This window comes from Bos mutus, chromosome 16 (genome assembly GCF_027580195.1).
Source record: "Bos mutus isolate GX-2022 chromosome 16, NWIPB_WYAK_1.1, whole genome shotgun sequence".
Lineage (NCBI taxonomy): Eukaryota > Metazoa > Chordata > Mammalia > Artiodactyla > Bovidae > Bos > Bos mutus.
The window spans coordinates 40,172,537-40,186,149 of NC_091632.1; the positions used below are offsets into that span (position 1 = coordinate 40,172,537).

Here is a 13,613-nt window from a genome sequence, read left to right on the forward strand (position 1 = left end):
ACCAGTCCATTGTTCCATGTCCAATTCTAATTCTTGCTTCTTGACCCATATACAGGTTTCTCAGGAGACAAGTAAAGTGATCTGTACTCCCATCTCTTTAAGAATTTTCCACAGTTTGTTGTGATCCACACAGTCAAAGGCTTTAGCATAGTCAATGAAGCAGAAGTAGAGGTTTTTCTGGTATTTTCCTGTTGTCTCCATGATCCAATAAATGTTTGCAAGTTGATCTCTGGTTCCTCTGCCTCTTTGAAATCCAGCTTGTAGATCTGGAAGTTCTCAGTTCCCATACTGCTGAAGCCTATCTTGGAGGATTTTGAGCATAACCTTGCTAGCATGTGAAATGAGTGCAATTGTACAGTAGCTGGAACATCCTTTGACATTGCCTTTCTTTGGGATTGAAATGAAAATTGACCTTTTTTAGGTTTCCATCATGGTTATCTGGGTCATTAAGACCTTTTTTGTGTGTGTTTCTTCTGTGTATTCTTGCCATCTCTTCTTAATCTCTTCTGCTTCTGTTAGGTCCTTACTGTTTCTGTCATTTATCATGCCCATCTTTGCATGAATGGGATATCTCTAGTTTTGATATCTCTAGTTTTCTTGAAGACATCTCATATCTTTTCAGTTCTATTGTTTTCCTCTATTTCTTTGCATCGTTCATTTAAGCAGGCTTCTTATCTCTCCTTACTATTCTCTGGAACTCTGCATTCAGTTGAGTTTATCTTTTCCTTTCTCCCTTGTCTTTCACGTATCTTCTTTCCTCAGCTATTTGTAGAACCTCCCCAAACAACCACTTTGCCTTCTTGCATTTCTTTTTCTTTGGTATGGTTTTGGTCACTGCCTCCTGTACAATAGATAGATTGCATCCATAGATATTTAGGCACTCTACCAGGTCTAATCCCTTGAATCTGCTCATCATCTCCACTGTATAATCATAGGGATTTTATTTAGGTCACACCTGAATGGCCTAGTAGTTTTCCCTACTTTCTTCAATATAAGCCTGAATTTTGCAATACCGAGCTGATGATCTGAGGCACAGTTAGCTCCAGGTCTTGTTTTTGCTGACTGTATAGAGCTCCATCTTCAGCTGCAAAAAAACATAATCAATTTGATTTCAGTATTGATCATCTGGTGATGCCCATGTGTAGAGTCGTCTCTTGGGTTGTTGGAAAGGGTGTTTGCTATGACCAATGCATTCTCTTGACAAAATTCTGTTAGCCTTTGCACTGCTTCATTTTGTACTCCAAGGCCAAATTTGCCCATTATTCCAGGTATCTCTTGACTTCCTACTTTTGCATCCCAATCCCCTATAATGAAGAGGACATCTTTTTTGGTGTTAATTCTAGAAGGTCTTGTAGGTCTTCATAGAATTGGTCAACTTTAGCTTTTTTGGCATCAGTGGTTGGGGCATAGAGTTGGATTACTCTGATGTTAAAGAGTGCTCTTTACATTTTTTTTTTAATGGTTAGGAAAAAATCCAAAGAAGAATGATATTCATGACAGGTGAAAATTATGCAAAATTCAAATTCCAGTGTCCATAAATAAAGTTTGGGGACACATTCATTACCTGTCGTCTAAACTGCTTTTGCCCCCTCCAGAATATAGCTGAGCAGCAATAGCGGAGACCACCTGACTCACAAGGCTGAGGATATCTACTTCTGGCCCTTTGCAGAAAGTCTGCCAATCCCTGTGATAGGGGAGCTGCTGATGGGAACATTGGATGGCAGAGGGGATGTCTAATACCCTGAGGCACAGCCCACATCCCATGCTGCCCCCTGCCTCCAGAGGGGTCATTTCCAGGGATTCCTGCCACTGACTGCATCAGGAGAGTCTCTGTGGAGGAGGGAGGATCTGAGATCGACTCAGGAGGGTAGAGTTCGCACAGGAGAGGATGGAGCCCACCCTGGGGTGTGGGATAGTACAAGTGAACATGTGGAAGTGGGAAGCACTGGGTCGGCTTGCTAACAGCGAGTCAACCGTTTTCTAGAGCAGAAGCCAAGAGTGGCAGAAACCATGGGGGGTGGGAGGGGCTGAGCTCCTGTTGGAGAGAAACAGTTGGAGACAGAGACGGAGAAGCAGCCTTTGACAGCTGGACGGGAAGGGGGCCCATCCTCCAGTCTCCATGCCCACCAATAAACATCTCACCACCTGAGACATTCCCTTCTTGGTCCACTGGGGCCACTGGATTATCGAGCCCTGATGGACCGTCTGGCACCTGGGGGACCCCTGGCAGCTGAATCTGTTAGGGAAAAAAATCCCTTTGAGGAGATTTGAGGATGACATTGCCTTCAGAAACATCACTTTCCAAAACATATATTTCGAAGTGAAGGGAGTTCTTGTCTGCTATTGGTTTCCCCTGTAATTGTATCTTTCTTCTTTATTTAAGAAAAAAAAAGAAAAAACAGCCTATAGTGTCACACAAGCAATTTTGAATATTTAAGAAAAAAACTCTTCCTTGCTCAACTGTCATTTGAAAGGGAAGCTGTCATACCTTAATTTTTCGACTATAACTAATTTGAGCGTTACTTTCATCTAAAGGGCGATGTTCGCCTGCATTTCCTATAAATAGCTAGTTGTTTTCTCTTGTTCTTTCCTTGTTTTATGTGATGCACATAAACAAGGGGCCCAGTGTGTCCTTTCCTGGAAACACCCCACACGCGGGTGCACCCATCCCTTGCGCTCACACATACACACACACATAGACACGCACACTCAGCAGCACCCGCCAGCCCCAGATGGAACTCCCCGCCTCCATCATGTCACAGCCCCCAGATGCAAACCTCAACCCAGGGACCACCCCCAGGGGACGCCCAGAGCCTGATCAAAAAGCACCAGAAGCTGGTACTACACAGATGACTACAGAAAAACGCGATGGCTTTTTTGATTAGTGGTTAGAGGAATGGATTTGATATGCTGTGTGCAATTAATCCATGATTGGCTCGAGGATAACTCTGTCATGCGGACTGAAAACGGGCAGGAAGGCTGCAGCGTGAAGATGATGGTGACCATGAGAACTGGCCAGGGAGCCTGGACCAGGATGGGGCCGTGGGTGGTTTGGAGTTGTGAGGTATATAGGCACGCAGTGAGGTGGCCTGGCATGGCACATACCCACTGGTCAGAGAATCTGTGAATTCAAGTCTTGTCTGCTCCACCTACCTGAGCCAGCAGGCATGGCTCTGTGCTCCTGAAACCAGCCTGAGTGGATGGACCCCACTCCTGGGCATTCCACACCATTCCTATGCTGAGGACATGGAGATTCCTACTGCCAGCCCAGATCCAGAGCTCGGCAACCTTCCGCTTTCTGTGTGTCTTCTCTTGGGGGTCTTACGAGCTCCTCAGAATCTCCAGTAGAAATGTGAAATCAGCCCTCACAGCTTCCCAGGAGACAGAGAGAGGAAGGTGCCCACTTTGCAGCCGGGCTGGAGGAGAGCCCTCCCAGAAGGCGGACGGCAGGTCTCCCCCCATGAGCAGGATGCCTTGCTCTGAAATCCATCCCTACTGGCCCTAGTTCACTAAGACCAGGCACTGGAAGCCTCCCTCCAGACAGCTATCCAACACTTGTCAGTTTTCCTTGAAACTGAAGCTTAGCCCCCCTCCCTTTTTAAATAGTATTTATTTGGGTGCACCAAGCCTTCGTTGCAACGTGTGAGATCTTGCAGGTGTGGCATGCAGAATCTAGTTCTCTGACCAGGGGTCGAACCCGGGCCCCCCTGCATTGTGAACTCAGAGTCTTAACCACTGGACTGCCAGGGAAGTCCTCACAAGCAGAAATTAAACATGTATTGTCTCTGGGTCTTGCCCTGCACCAGGCTGTTGAGACCAGTGTTCTGAGGGTACTGTTTGGGGGAATTTGGGGCCACCTTCATTGAAAGGTCCTGCCTGCCAGGAGCTCCCTTCCAGGAGGTACAGATAGATAAGTCAGCTATGGACTGACTGGTGTGCTAGGCAGGGAAACACTGTCCGGCAGGACTGTCTGATGCCTTCAGGCTTCTTGAGTCCTTGGGGCTCCCTGGGGAGCTTCCTCCCTCGATGCCATTTGACGCAGCTGCTCTTGTCCAGGGTGCCTCTCTCCCACCTTTCTAAGATCGTGCATCTCATCTGTGGAGACCAGAGACATCAGATCACCAGGGTGGTTGGAGTAACATCTAAAAATAGACTAGCTAGGTTCTGAGTGAGGCCCCAAGGGTTCCTCTGATTAAAATGCATGAGCCTTGATGTAGAAACGGCAATTTTTCTTTTTAACACCACTCTGTTTATTGGATGGTTCTGGATGGTTCAGGATAGGGGAGAGTGCCCAAGAGGAGGGTGCTGGGATGTCTGGGGAGAGGGGCCGTGGTCTCCTTAGAGGGAAACACAGTAGGTGTTTGGTAAACTCTCGGTAATTACCTAGCACTTGGTGCAAGGATGCTGCAGACCAACCCAGACAGAATGCAGTTAATGGAGGGGCAGATGGTGCTGCAAATGGCCATGTTCTTTTCAAGTTCAAAGAAAAGCGGTGGAAAGAGAAAGAGACAGGTGAAGAGGGGCAGTCGTTGCAAACTCTCGAGAGGATGAAGAGTGCAAAAAGAGGCTTTCATTTCAAAGAGAGGGAGAGACTTCTCCCAACAGTTTATGTCTCCCTCCATCCGGCTCATGGCCTGACTGAAAGCAATGAAACTGCCCACAAGGACACGCAGCACCCAAATGAAGGGGCTGATGTAAGTTGCAGGTGGCTTGCTCCTCCACAGCAACCAAACGCTCATAGGAACTGTCCAGACATGAGGCTCCTTTGGCAGGAAGGAATGAGCTATCAAAAAAATAGTTTTGTTCTGTTGTGTTTTTTTTTTTTAAGAAAGAAACACAGTTTATTGAAAACCAGAAAAGTCAGAAAAGAATATTGCCTTCTTAATAATAAATACACATTTTGTGGGCAAGAATTGCAAGGGAATCGTTTAAATTAATTTCCGCTTTGTTTGTTTGGTTTGTACAGGGCTTAAGTCCCAGCTGACAGCAATCTGTAAAAGTTCTAACATATTGGAAATCTGATTTTCTTGCAGCCAGAGTCCCATAGTCCAAAATGATTTCTCTTTCAGCTCTGCTAATCAGACAGGCAGGGCTCAAATGGACTCGTAGTTGAACCAAATTGCACTTGGTCTTTTTGAGGGTGTGAAAAATAACTGATGAAAGCTGTAAACGCAGAGCTGCTGGCCATCACTCTCTGCAGAGTTGGTGTGGGTGTTGGGGGACTTCGGTGAGAGGGGAGGGGAACACCTTCCTGTCCTCCGTCCTCTGAGGCTCTGTGGCCTGCCTTCTCTTTCTGCCCCTTCTGGAACCTGTGCTATGGGAAGCTAGGGGAACTCCAAAGAAAATAGAAGAAGTTCATTCTAATTTGGAATTGGAGGCTCCAAAAGAGAAGAACAATTTCCTCCCACTCAGACTCTGAGAGTTCAATTTCAGGAGGGATCTGACTGTTCTCATTAGCTCCTTTTTTCTCACCCCTACTGACAGGCAGGCCCCCACAGCGCCCAGGACATAATGTGCTGCCCTGACTTGTGTCCCTCCTTCAGTCCCGGTCAGCTCACCTGGGTCTGAGAGACAAGCCCCATGAGAGCTGTCCCTCCTCATGTCCCCTCTCTTTGCTGTCCCTGAACTTGAATCCTCACCCACCTTCTCCATCCTGGCTCAAACTGTTTTCTCAAACCAGATCCATCTGCAAAAGATGCAGGTTGATACTTGTAACAAGCACAAGTATGAATAGAAAACTAAATAAAAACCAGAAAGTGGGGGCTGTACGCAAGAGGTCTCAGGCTCTAGAGGTTAGTCTGAGGGAATGCTGCCTCTCCCCAGCCCCCCAGCCTTCAAGTTCCTCCCAGCCAGGGCCTCCAGGGAGGACTCTCCTTGGCCAGGAAAGGTCTGGAATGTGTGTCTGTTCAGTCCCTCCCCGAACACCAAAGGGTCTTAACCCAGACTCTGCATGAGCACCAGGGTAACTCCCAGGGTAACTGCCCTAAAGTGATGGGCATAATGTACACCTATGCGCATTCTCCTGGCCCCTGCCTTGTCTGGGTTCTCACGTGTCCCCATGGCCCCACAAGGGTGAGCACCCCAGCTGTCCATCCTTGTTTGCCCACTGGGGTGTCCCAACTATGCTTCTTAGGTGTACCCCAGACCTTAGCCTTGGTCGTAGAGCCAGACTTGGAGGCACCCACCCCTCGGTCTCCCTGGGGTGGTGGCAGTGTGCGTGGCCCTTTCTTGCTCCTTCTCTGTTCTCTGTTCCTCCTTTCCCTCTTTCCAACTGAATTCTCGTTTTTCCTCTCTCCCTAGTGCTTGTACGGCTGCTATGTCCATTCCTCCATCATCCCCACCTTCCACCGGAGGTGCTACTGGCTCCTTCAGGTAGGTGGCTGGGACTGGATTCTTCTTCCGTCTCTGGTACTGGGGAAGGGTCTGCGGAGGGGGCTGAGTCGGGCGGGGCTCCTGTGTGCGGCGGCCTCGGGCCCAGGCGCCCTGGTCAGCTTTCCTTTGGGATGTTGACATGTGGCACTGAGGCCAGCTGTGCAATTGGCCCAGTGCAATGTCAGGTACCAGGAAAAGGAGAAACTGGCGGGGAGAGTCCTTGCCTGCCTCGTGAGGATAAAGTCCCGCCAGGTGCTTCCAGGGTACCTCAGTTTCCTTCAAATGAGGACAGGGAAGGCTGGGCACTGTGCCCCTGACTGAGAAAAGCCTTTTGGCTGAAAATCACATGTTTGTTTTCTCACGTGGGTTCATTGTCGTCGGCACATGTGTAAAATTGGCTTCCAGAGTCACACCTTTGGCTGTCGGATTGATTGGGACAGTTGTTGGCAGAGCAGGAGCCCCTGGCTCTCAGGGAAGGGGCTCTGTAATCGATCTGTGATGTCTGCTGTGGAGCAATGTGGAGAGGGGAGTGGAGGAGCCATCCGGAAGCTCCAATCGAAGCCTGGCTCCTGGATCCTCTGTCCATGGTGCTGATGCACAGCCCTGAGGCCACCCAGCCTCTGGCCAATTGATTGTGTTGATGATCTTGCCTAGTAGAAGGTGTTGCTGTGTGAGTGGGAGGGTTTGAGGGATCCACCCAGTCAGCCTGAACCTGGGTCCTTTCCAAACCCTGTCCTGTGATTTTCAGCTGCTCTCTGTAGAACCCATTCCTTGGGGGGCCTTGTCTGCATCACTGCAACTTCTTGCTACTGCCTCTGCCCAGGAATTGCTGCCTCTGGCCTTTCCCTCCATAGGTCTTACTTTCTGTATCCACTTTGGTTCAAGTTAGTCTGGGTCCCAGCGGTGTGGGGATCTCCTCGACCTGGAGGATGCACTTGGAAGGGGTCCAGCAGATGGGAAAGCAAGCCCCCCACTGCTCATGGCACATGTTCTGAGACAAGAGAGTTGCACACGCCATGGAGTGCAGAAGGGCAGCTAGTTCCAGGGAAGGCAGCCTGGAAGATGTCTTCTAGGCACAGAGCAGCCTCAGCGTCCACACCTAGACCCAGCCTCTGCCCATCAGATCTGCCTTACTTCCACAAATCAAGCCCCTTGCCTTCAAACACTTCTGTTCTCTTTAGTCCCCAGAAATAACTGTCTGTGGTTCAATACGTTCATTAATGGGTAGCACCTGAGGCTGTCCAAGGAAGGAGGTGCTAATTTGCAGACACAACTTCCTCGACACCTTGACCAGGGTCAGCTTCCCGGGGTCTGTCCCCCTTGGAGGTTGGCATAGTAACACCTGCCTCTCTAATTGCTCAGCCCTCTGTCCTTGTGAAAGGGACCTTCAATGTGGGGTGAGCCTTTCCAGGTCTTGTAACTAAGAATGGACCCAAGGCATTTCTCCATCTTGCAAAGGGTCTTCTATGCAGCTTCAGGGGTGGGGTGGGGGTTCCTCCTTGAGAGCAGAGATCTGGTGGAGTTGAAATGTGTTTTGTCCCCAGGGTTGCACTATGGTTGCCAGAGAATCACTCTCATCCCAAGCAGCCTTGTGATCTCATTCCTGGGTCTCCAATGCCCCAGGTCCCGTGTTGGTGTTTTCCACTTTCAGGCCCCATCAGAGTACCTCTTTCCTCTGTCTGGCCTGACCACTGACCTCCTATTAGCGCAGCATCCCTGGAGCCAACTTCCTACCAGCCAGTCCATCTGGCAGCCCCAGCTGTCTGCTCTCCCAGGCTGCTCCCTCTCCTCCAGCCCCTTCTCTTGCACCTCTGTCTCCATTCCCTCAGGCTTTGATGGCTTTTAAATTTTGGTGGATCTCCTTCCCTCTCCTTCCGTGATCTCAGACATCTCCAGGCAGCCGTGAAGTCTGAGCCAATTGCTTCCCAAATCGGATTCTAGTCACTCAGGCCCCTGGAGTGGGCTCACTGTTAGACTGGTCTGCCCTCGCCTTTCTCATGGGGCCACGAAAGAAGTAGGAGGGATCCTGCTCCTCTGTCTCAGCCCTCCCCTCCCTGGCACTCTGGTCCTGGCCACTGTGTGCTGGTAATGTACCTGGGGTTACCCACATGCCTCTGGGCTTTGCTACCTTTCAGCTTCTTCCGGGGAACCCGAGTCTCCCCAAAGGCCAGGATCACATGATCTGGTTTCTCCAGGGCTGATCTGAGCCTTTCTCTCCTGGTCCCTGGGGGATTGTCTCTTCACCTTCTCCTCTGTGTCCTCAAACATCGTTCTTGTTTCTGTGAGCAGGTGACAAAGTGAGGATGTACATGGATGTGGTAAGGGGCTCCTGTGCCCGGTCTGTCCCAGGTGGGAGGAGGTTAAGGAGCAAAAACCAAAGCAATAGGCACAGTGCCGCACCTGCGTGAAGCCCCAGAGCGAGTGTGGCAGTTGCCCAGCTCAGGGCAGTTGTTCTGATGCTAATTACACCACCAGGATAATGATGCGTGGCCAGGTTTAATTTCTCTGCTATTAAATAGGAAAGAAGCCATGAGACACTGGCTCAGATGGAAATCGGCCCAAGTTTGCCTCTGACACCAATTACCAAGAAAAAGGCTTGGGTGGGAGTGAAGGTGTCAGGGCACTGACGGGATGAGAGCTGAGAAAGGAGGAGCTTGGTGCCAACACGGCAACAAAGAAGTCAGTGGGTCTCTTAGGGGACCTGTGACATGCTGCTGGCCAAGGGAGCAATGAGCAGCCATGCCCCTCAAGCCCCACTGCCCAGGCGAGCAGGCTGGCTGGGGTGGGGGCCCCCATGAAAAGAAGTGGGCTTGGAGGACAAGGAAGGAGGGAAAGAGGGCTTCTGGATAAAGGAGAGTTTCCTTTGGGAGCAGCCCTACCCATCCAGCAGCTGCCGTGCTGCCTGAGTGGCCGTCTCCTGCCAGGCAGCCTCTGCGAGCTCACTCCCACCTCTGAGAGCCTCAAAGTGACATGGCTAATTCCAAGGCCTCTCAGCACTATGGGGACCCCACCCACACAGGCCTGGTTTTCCTCTCCAGCCAGACTGTCATCTTCCTCCTCCATCTGCCCCAAGTGCCCAGCACAGATCAAGAGGGGCCAGCATGTTCCCCCTGTTACCACGCTCTGCTGCCAGGACCAGGGAGGGCCAGCATGTCAGAGCCTGCACGGAGGTGGCTGCCCCAGCTGGAAGCGGAGGGCCGGGGAGCAGGAGGAGTGAGGGAAGGACAGGACTCGATGCGGCACTGTTTCCCTGTGACCTGGCTTCAGGGAGGGTGTGACACCCCCCTCTCTCTCTCCATTGCGGATAAATATTTTATGAGGATGTGAGTCGACAGACACAGGAACCAGAGTCCTCCCCTGGAGTGGAGGGCGCGTAAGGTCATTGCCGTGCTCTGTGGGCACCACATGGTCACCTTCATGGGCAGCATCTCGAGACCCCCAGAGGACCCAAGCTCAGTCCACTTCTCCAGGGCCTTTTGGGGGTTTGCCCTGGGACCTAGAGAAGCCCCTGCACCCGGCTGGCCCCACCTGCGCTCCTCATATCACCAGCACCTCTGAGGGCTCCATGTGTCCCAGCTGGCGAGGCCCTCATAGGCTGCCCCAAGCTCAGCCACCGCATTTCCTAGATAGATGCTGAGGCTCAGAGAGATCAAGGTGAGACCCAGGGTCACCCAGCTGGTCAGCGATGGAGCCAGGCTAGGATCAGGCTTCCCCGTTCCTCCTTGCTCTGCCTCCCGCGGCCTTGAACATGGCTATCGTTGCAGGCGCCCAGGCCTTGAGTCTTGCTGGGGCCACGGAGGTGTGGCCCCAGCTGCTGGCTGGGCCAGACAGCAAGGGGCGTCAACCACCATCTCTGCCACTGTGGTCTCTCCTGTTTGGGAATCTTCCAGTGCTTAGGCTCCGGCCTCCCTGCCTCCTCCTGTGTCCTCCTCCTGGGTCCCACATGCCCCCTTCTGTGCTCTCCTCCCCCTGCCTGCTCCACCAGGAGGCCAGGCCCCCACTCCAGGCCAGACTTGCCAGCAGATTCTGTATGGCTCATTTGGAAACTATTTCTGCTTCTAATGAGTGTTTTTCTTTTTGCCCTTGTCCTCTAAAACGCTTAATGAATGTTTTCCGTGCTCAAGTGAAGCAGGGGGTGTGTCCCTGTGTGTCTGCCACCGCCGTTCATTCGGTGCTGTGCGGCTGTCGAGACCAGCTCACCAGGGCGGAGGCAGCGGGGGCTGCTCCCTGGCCACGTTGGCAGCTCACACCAAGGCCTGCAGGACCCTGGGTGCTGCTGGGCAAATACAAGAACCCTGGGGTTTGGGGGGAACCTTGGGACCGTGGGCTCCTGGACCCCTGAGAATGGCAGGTATTTGGATTCCCAGTTCTAGGAATATGGGTTGTGAGCAGGAGCGGGGTTCTAGCTTTGCCCTGACAACGCTAAACATGGGAATTGGGCACCACACAGCCAGGCCCCTGGAGACCAACTTCCCACCAGGCAGTGCACCTGACCCCCACCACCAGCCTCCTGTCTTCCAGGAGACCAGCTCTAGGGCACCCATCTCTGTCTCCCTGGAGTACCATTGTCACCCTTCTTATTGGGAGGCGCTAAAAACAGCTTTTTTTAACTTTTTATTTTGCATTGTTGTTATCCAGTAGCTAAGTCATGTCTGACTCTTTGCAACCCCTTGGATTTAAGCACACCAGGCTTCCCTGTCCTTCCCCATCTCACACTCATGTTCATTGAGTCAGTGATGCCATCCAACCATCTCATCCTCTGTCACCCCCTTCTCCTTCTGCTCTCAATCTTTCCCAGCATCAGGGTCTTTTCCAGGAGTCAGCTCTTCACATCAGGTAGCCAAAGTACTGGGGTATAGCCAATTAACAATGTTGTGATAGTTTCAGGTGGACAGCGAAGGACCTCAGCCACACATATGCATGTACCCATTCTCCCCCAAACTCCCTTCCCATCCAGGCTGCCACATAACACAGCAGAGTTCCCTGTGCCATACAGTAGGTTCTTGTTGGTTACCCATTTTAAATATAACAATGTGGACATGTCAATCCCAAACTCCCTTCCCCCATTCTTCCCCCCACCCCCAGCAACCATGAGTTCAGTTCTCTAAGTCTGTGAGCAGAGACAGCTTTGAGCACCTGGTCCCAGGTCATGCAGCCAGGGAAGGGGGTACCTGCCTTCATCCCCAACTTCGCTGCTTCCTGTCTGACCTTGAGCTTTGCCACCCCAGCCACCACAGAAACAGTGGGTGCAGAGTCATCACAGAGGAGTGCAGTGGTGATAGGGGTGAAGCCAGCTCACCGAGGGGGCTCACTGCTGGCTGCCCTGGCCCCCGAGCCCTCCCCACCGCTGGAAAGAAGGGAAGCCCCACCACAGGACTGACTGCCTTCCAGGATGGGGGAGGCCCCCATTCTTGCTCGAGCCCAGGGTCCCTGAAAATGCCCATGAGAACCACTTCCCCACCTGCCTGGCAAGACCTAGGGGGTCGAACTGAAGCTCTGAGTCCCTTTGTTGGATTGTGAGCCCCCTGTTGGCCTTTCCCCCTCAGCGTGGTCAATTTCCATCCACCCCATCCTGATAGCAGAACTGTGAAGGAACCAGAGCAGGGAGCCTGTGAGGAGGGCATCCCTTCTGCCAGGAGGAGGGGACTCCCAAGGCAGCTGCTGGCAAGGGGCGGGGGCAGTGGCCTGTGGCCTCCCAGGTGAACCAGATCTCTGAAGCTTCACAGGTGGTCAGGCAGGGCCCCAGAGAAGGCCCTCTGCTCACAGCACGGGATACAGGCCTGGACCCCAGCATGTCCCGAGGGAGCCCTGCCTTCCTTTAGAGGGACCCTTCCCACCTCATGTGGCTCTCACCAGAGCCCCTAGGGCCTCTTCTCCTCTGAACAAGGCCTTCAGGCCCCCAAGGGCATCTGGGCAGCCCTGCAAGCACCGCCCGTGGGCAGGGGGAGCAGGCTGTGTGCCCCGGCCTCCCCTCCCAGCCTGGGACTGGGGCACCTCGTGAGGCCAGGGCTGTGTCCCGACACCACACCCCTGGGGCCTCAGGGCGTAGCTCTGTCCCTCGGCACAGACCTGACTGTGGATGTGAGGGCCTCTCTCTGAGCCCACTGCCTCCGGCTCCCCAGGAAGGGTCTTCCAATCTCATTGCTTCCCTGAAGTGGCAAAGCTGGGGTGAGGTGAGGTGGGGGGTGTCAAGCAGGGGGACATGCAGTATGTGCCCCCTGGTCACCTGTGTGTGGCCCAGAGGTCGCCCTTTTAGTGCCTGCCCAGAGCACTGAGTGGACAGAGGTTTGGGATGGTGTTCATTTGAACCCCTTAATATAGTGGAATGGGGTCATTAGCTCCTTGAGGCCAGCCAGTTTATCTCATTTCTCTGAATCCCGGTTTCCTCATCAGTAAAATGGGACTGAGGATGGTGTGGACTGCTCAGGGCTGTTGTAAGAATTCCCTATAAATGAAACACAGAACACATGAAAAGGGAGCCCAGCTCCTGGCCCACAGCAAGCGCCCCATGGATCACGGACAATTCAACCCCATCAGCTCCAGGTTAGATCTCCACAGGGCATCCTGATGCACCTGGGAAGTTTTGTGACCCCACCTCCCACCACCTCTTCGTCTCTCATGGTACATCCACACCCCCCACCAAAGCGGGGCGGATCAGGACAAGCAGGCCAGGGCACCTCTCCTCCTTCCCTCCGCTTACTCTGCAGCGACAGCATTGTCACGGTTATAAAAAAGGGACAGCATTGTCCCTTCCCCTCTCCTCCCCTCAAAGTGACTTGAACTCCATCTGGCAAATGATCAGCTCTTCTGCAACCCAAGTGCCTCTCCCCTCCCCCCATCTTCATCTTCAGTCTGTTTGGAAGCATGGCCCCTCCTTGGACCAGGCCCTGCAGCCCTGAGGGTGGCCCTGCAGGTGAGCTGGGTCACCAGACGAGACCAGTGGAGCAGCTGGAAGAAGGTGTTTGCACTCGCCCCACCCCCATCCCCAGGCTCATTCTAATGGGAGGATGTCTCCACGCGAGATGAGCTGGGCTCCACCAGGAGGCTGCCCCTGAGACGTGGGAATCCATCTCTCTCCCTTTCTTCATCCTTTTTTCCTTCTTTCCTTTCCTTCTCTCGCTCTCTTTCATCTTTTTTTCTTTAATGGAAGATATTATAGCTTCATAAAACGTACTCATGGCTTCTTGCTTAGTAACTGCTTTTATGTTTCATTGGGGTGAAATTGAAGTGGTTGGGAAATA

The 13,613-nt window shown here is 52.4% G+C and overlaps 1 protein-coding gene across 1 annotated transcript in view; it reads left to right on the plus strand.

Moving 5' to 3' along the window:
- LOC102287225 (calmodulin-binding transcription activator 1) overlaps positions 1-13,613 on the plus strand; it is a 909,062-nt gene that overhangs the window by 621,902 nt on the left and 273,547 nt on the right. The window contains exon 4 of the mRNA XM_070385162.1: positions 6,301-6,372. Within this exon, the coding sequence (XP_070241263.1) occupies positions 6,301-6,372 (72 nt within the window). The remainder of the gene's footprint in view (positions 1-6,300; positions 6,373-13,613) is intronic.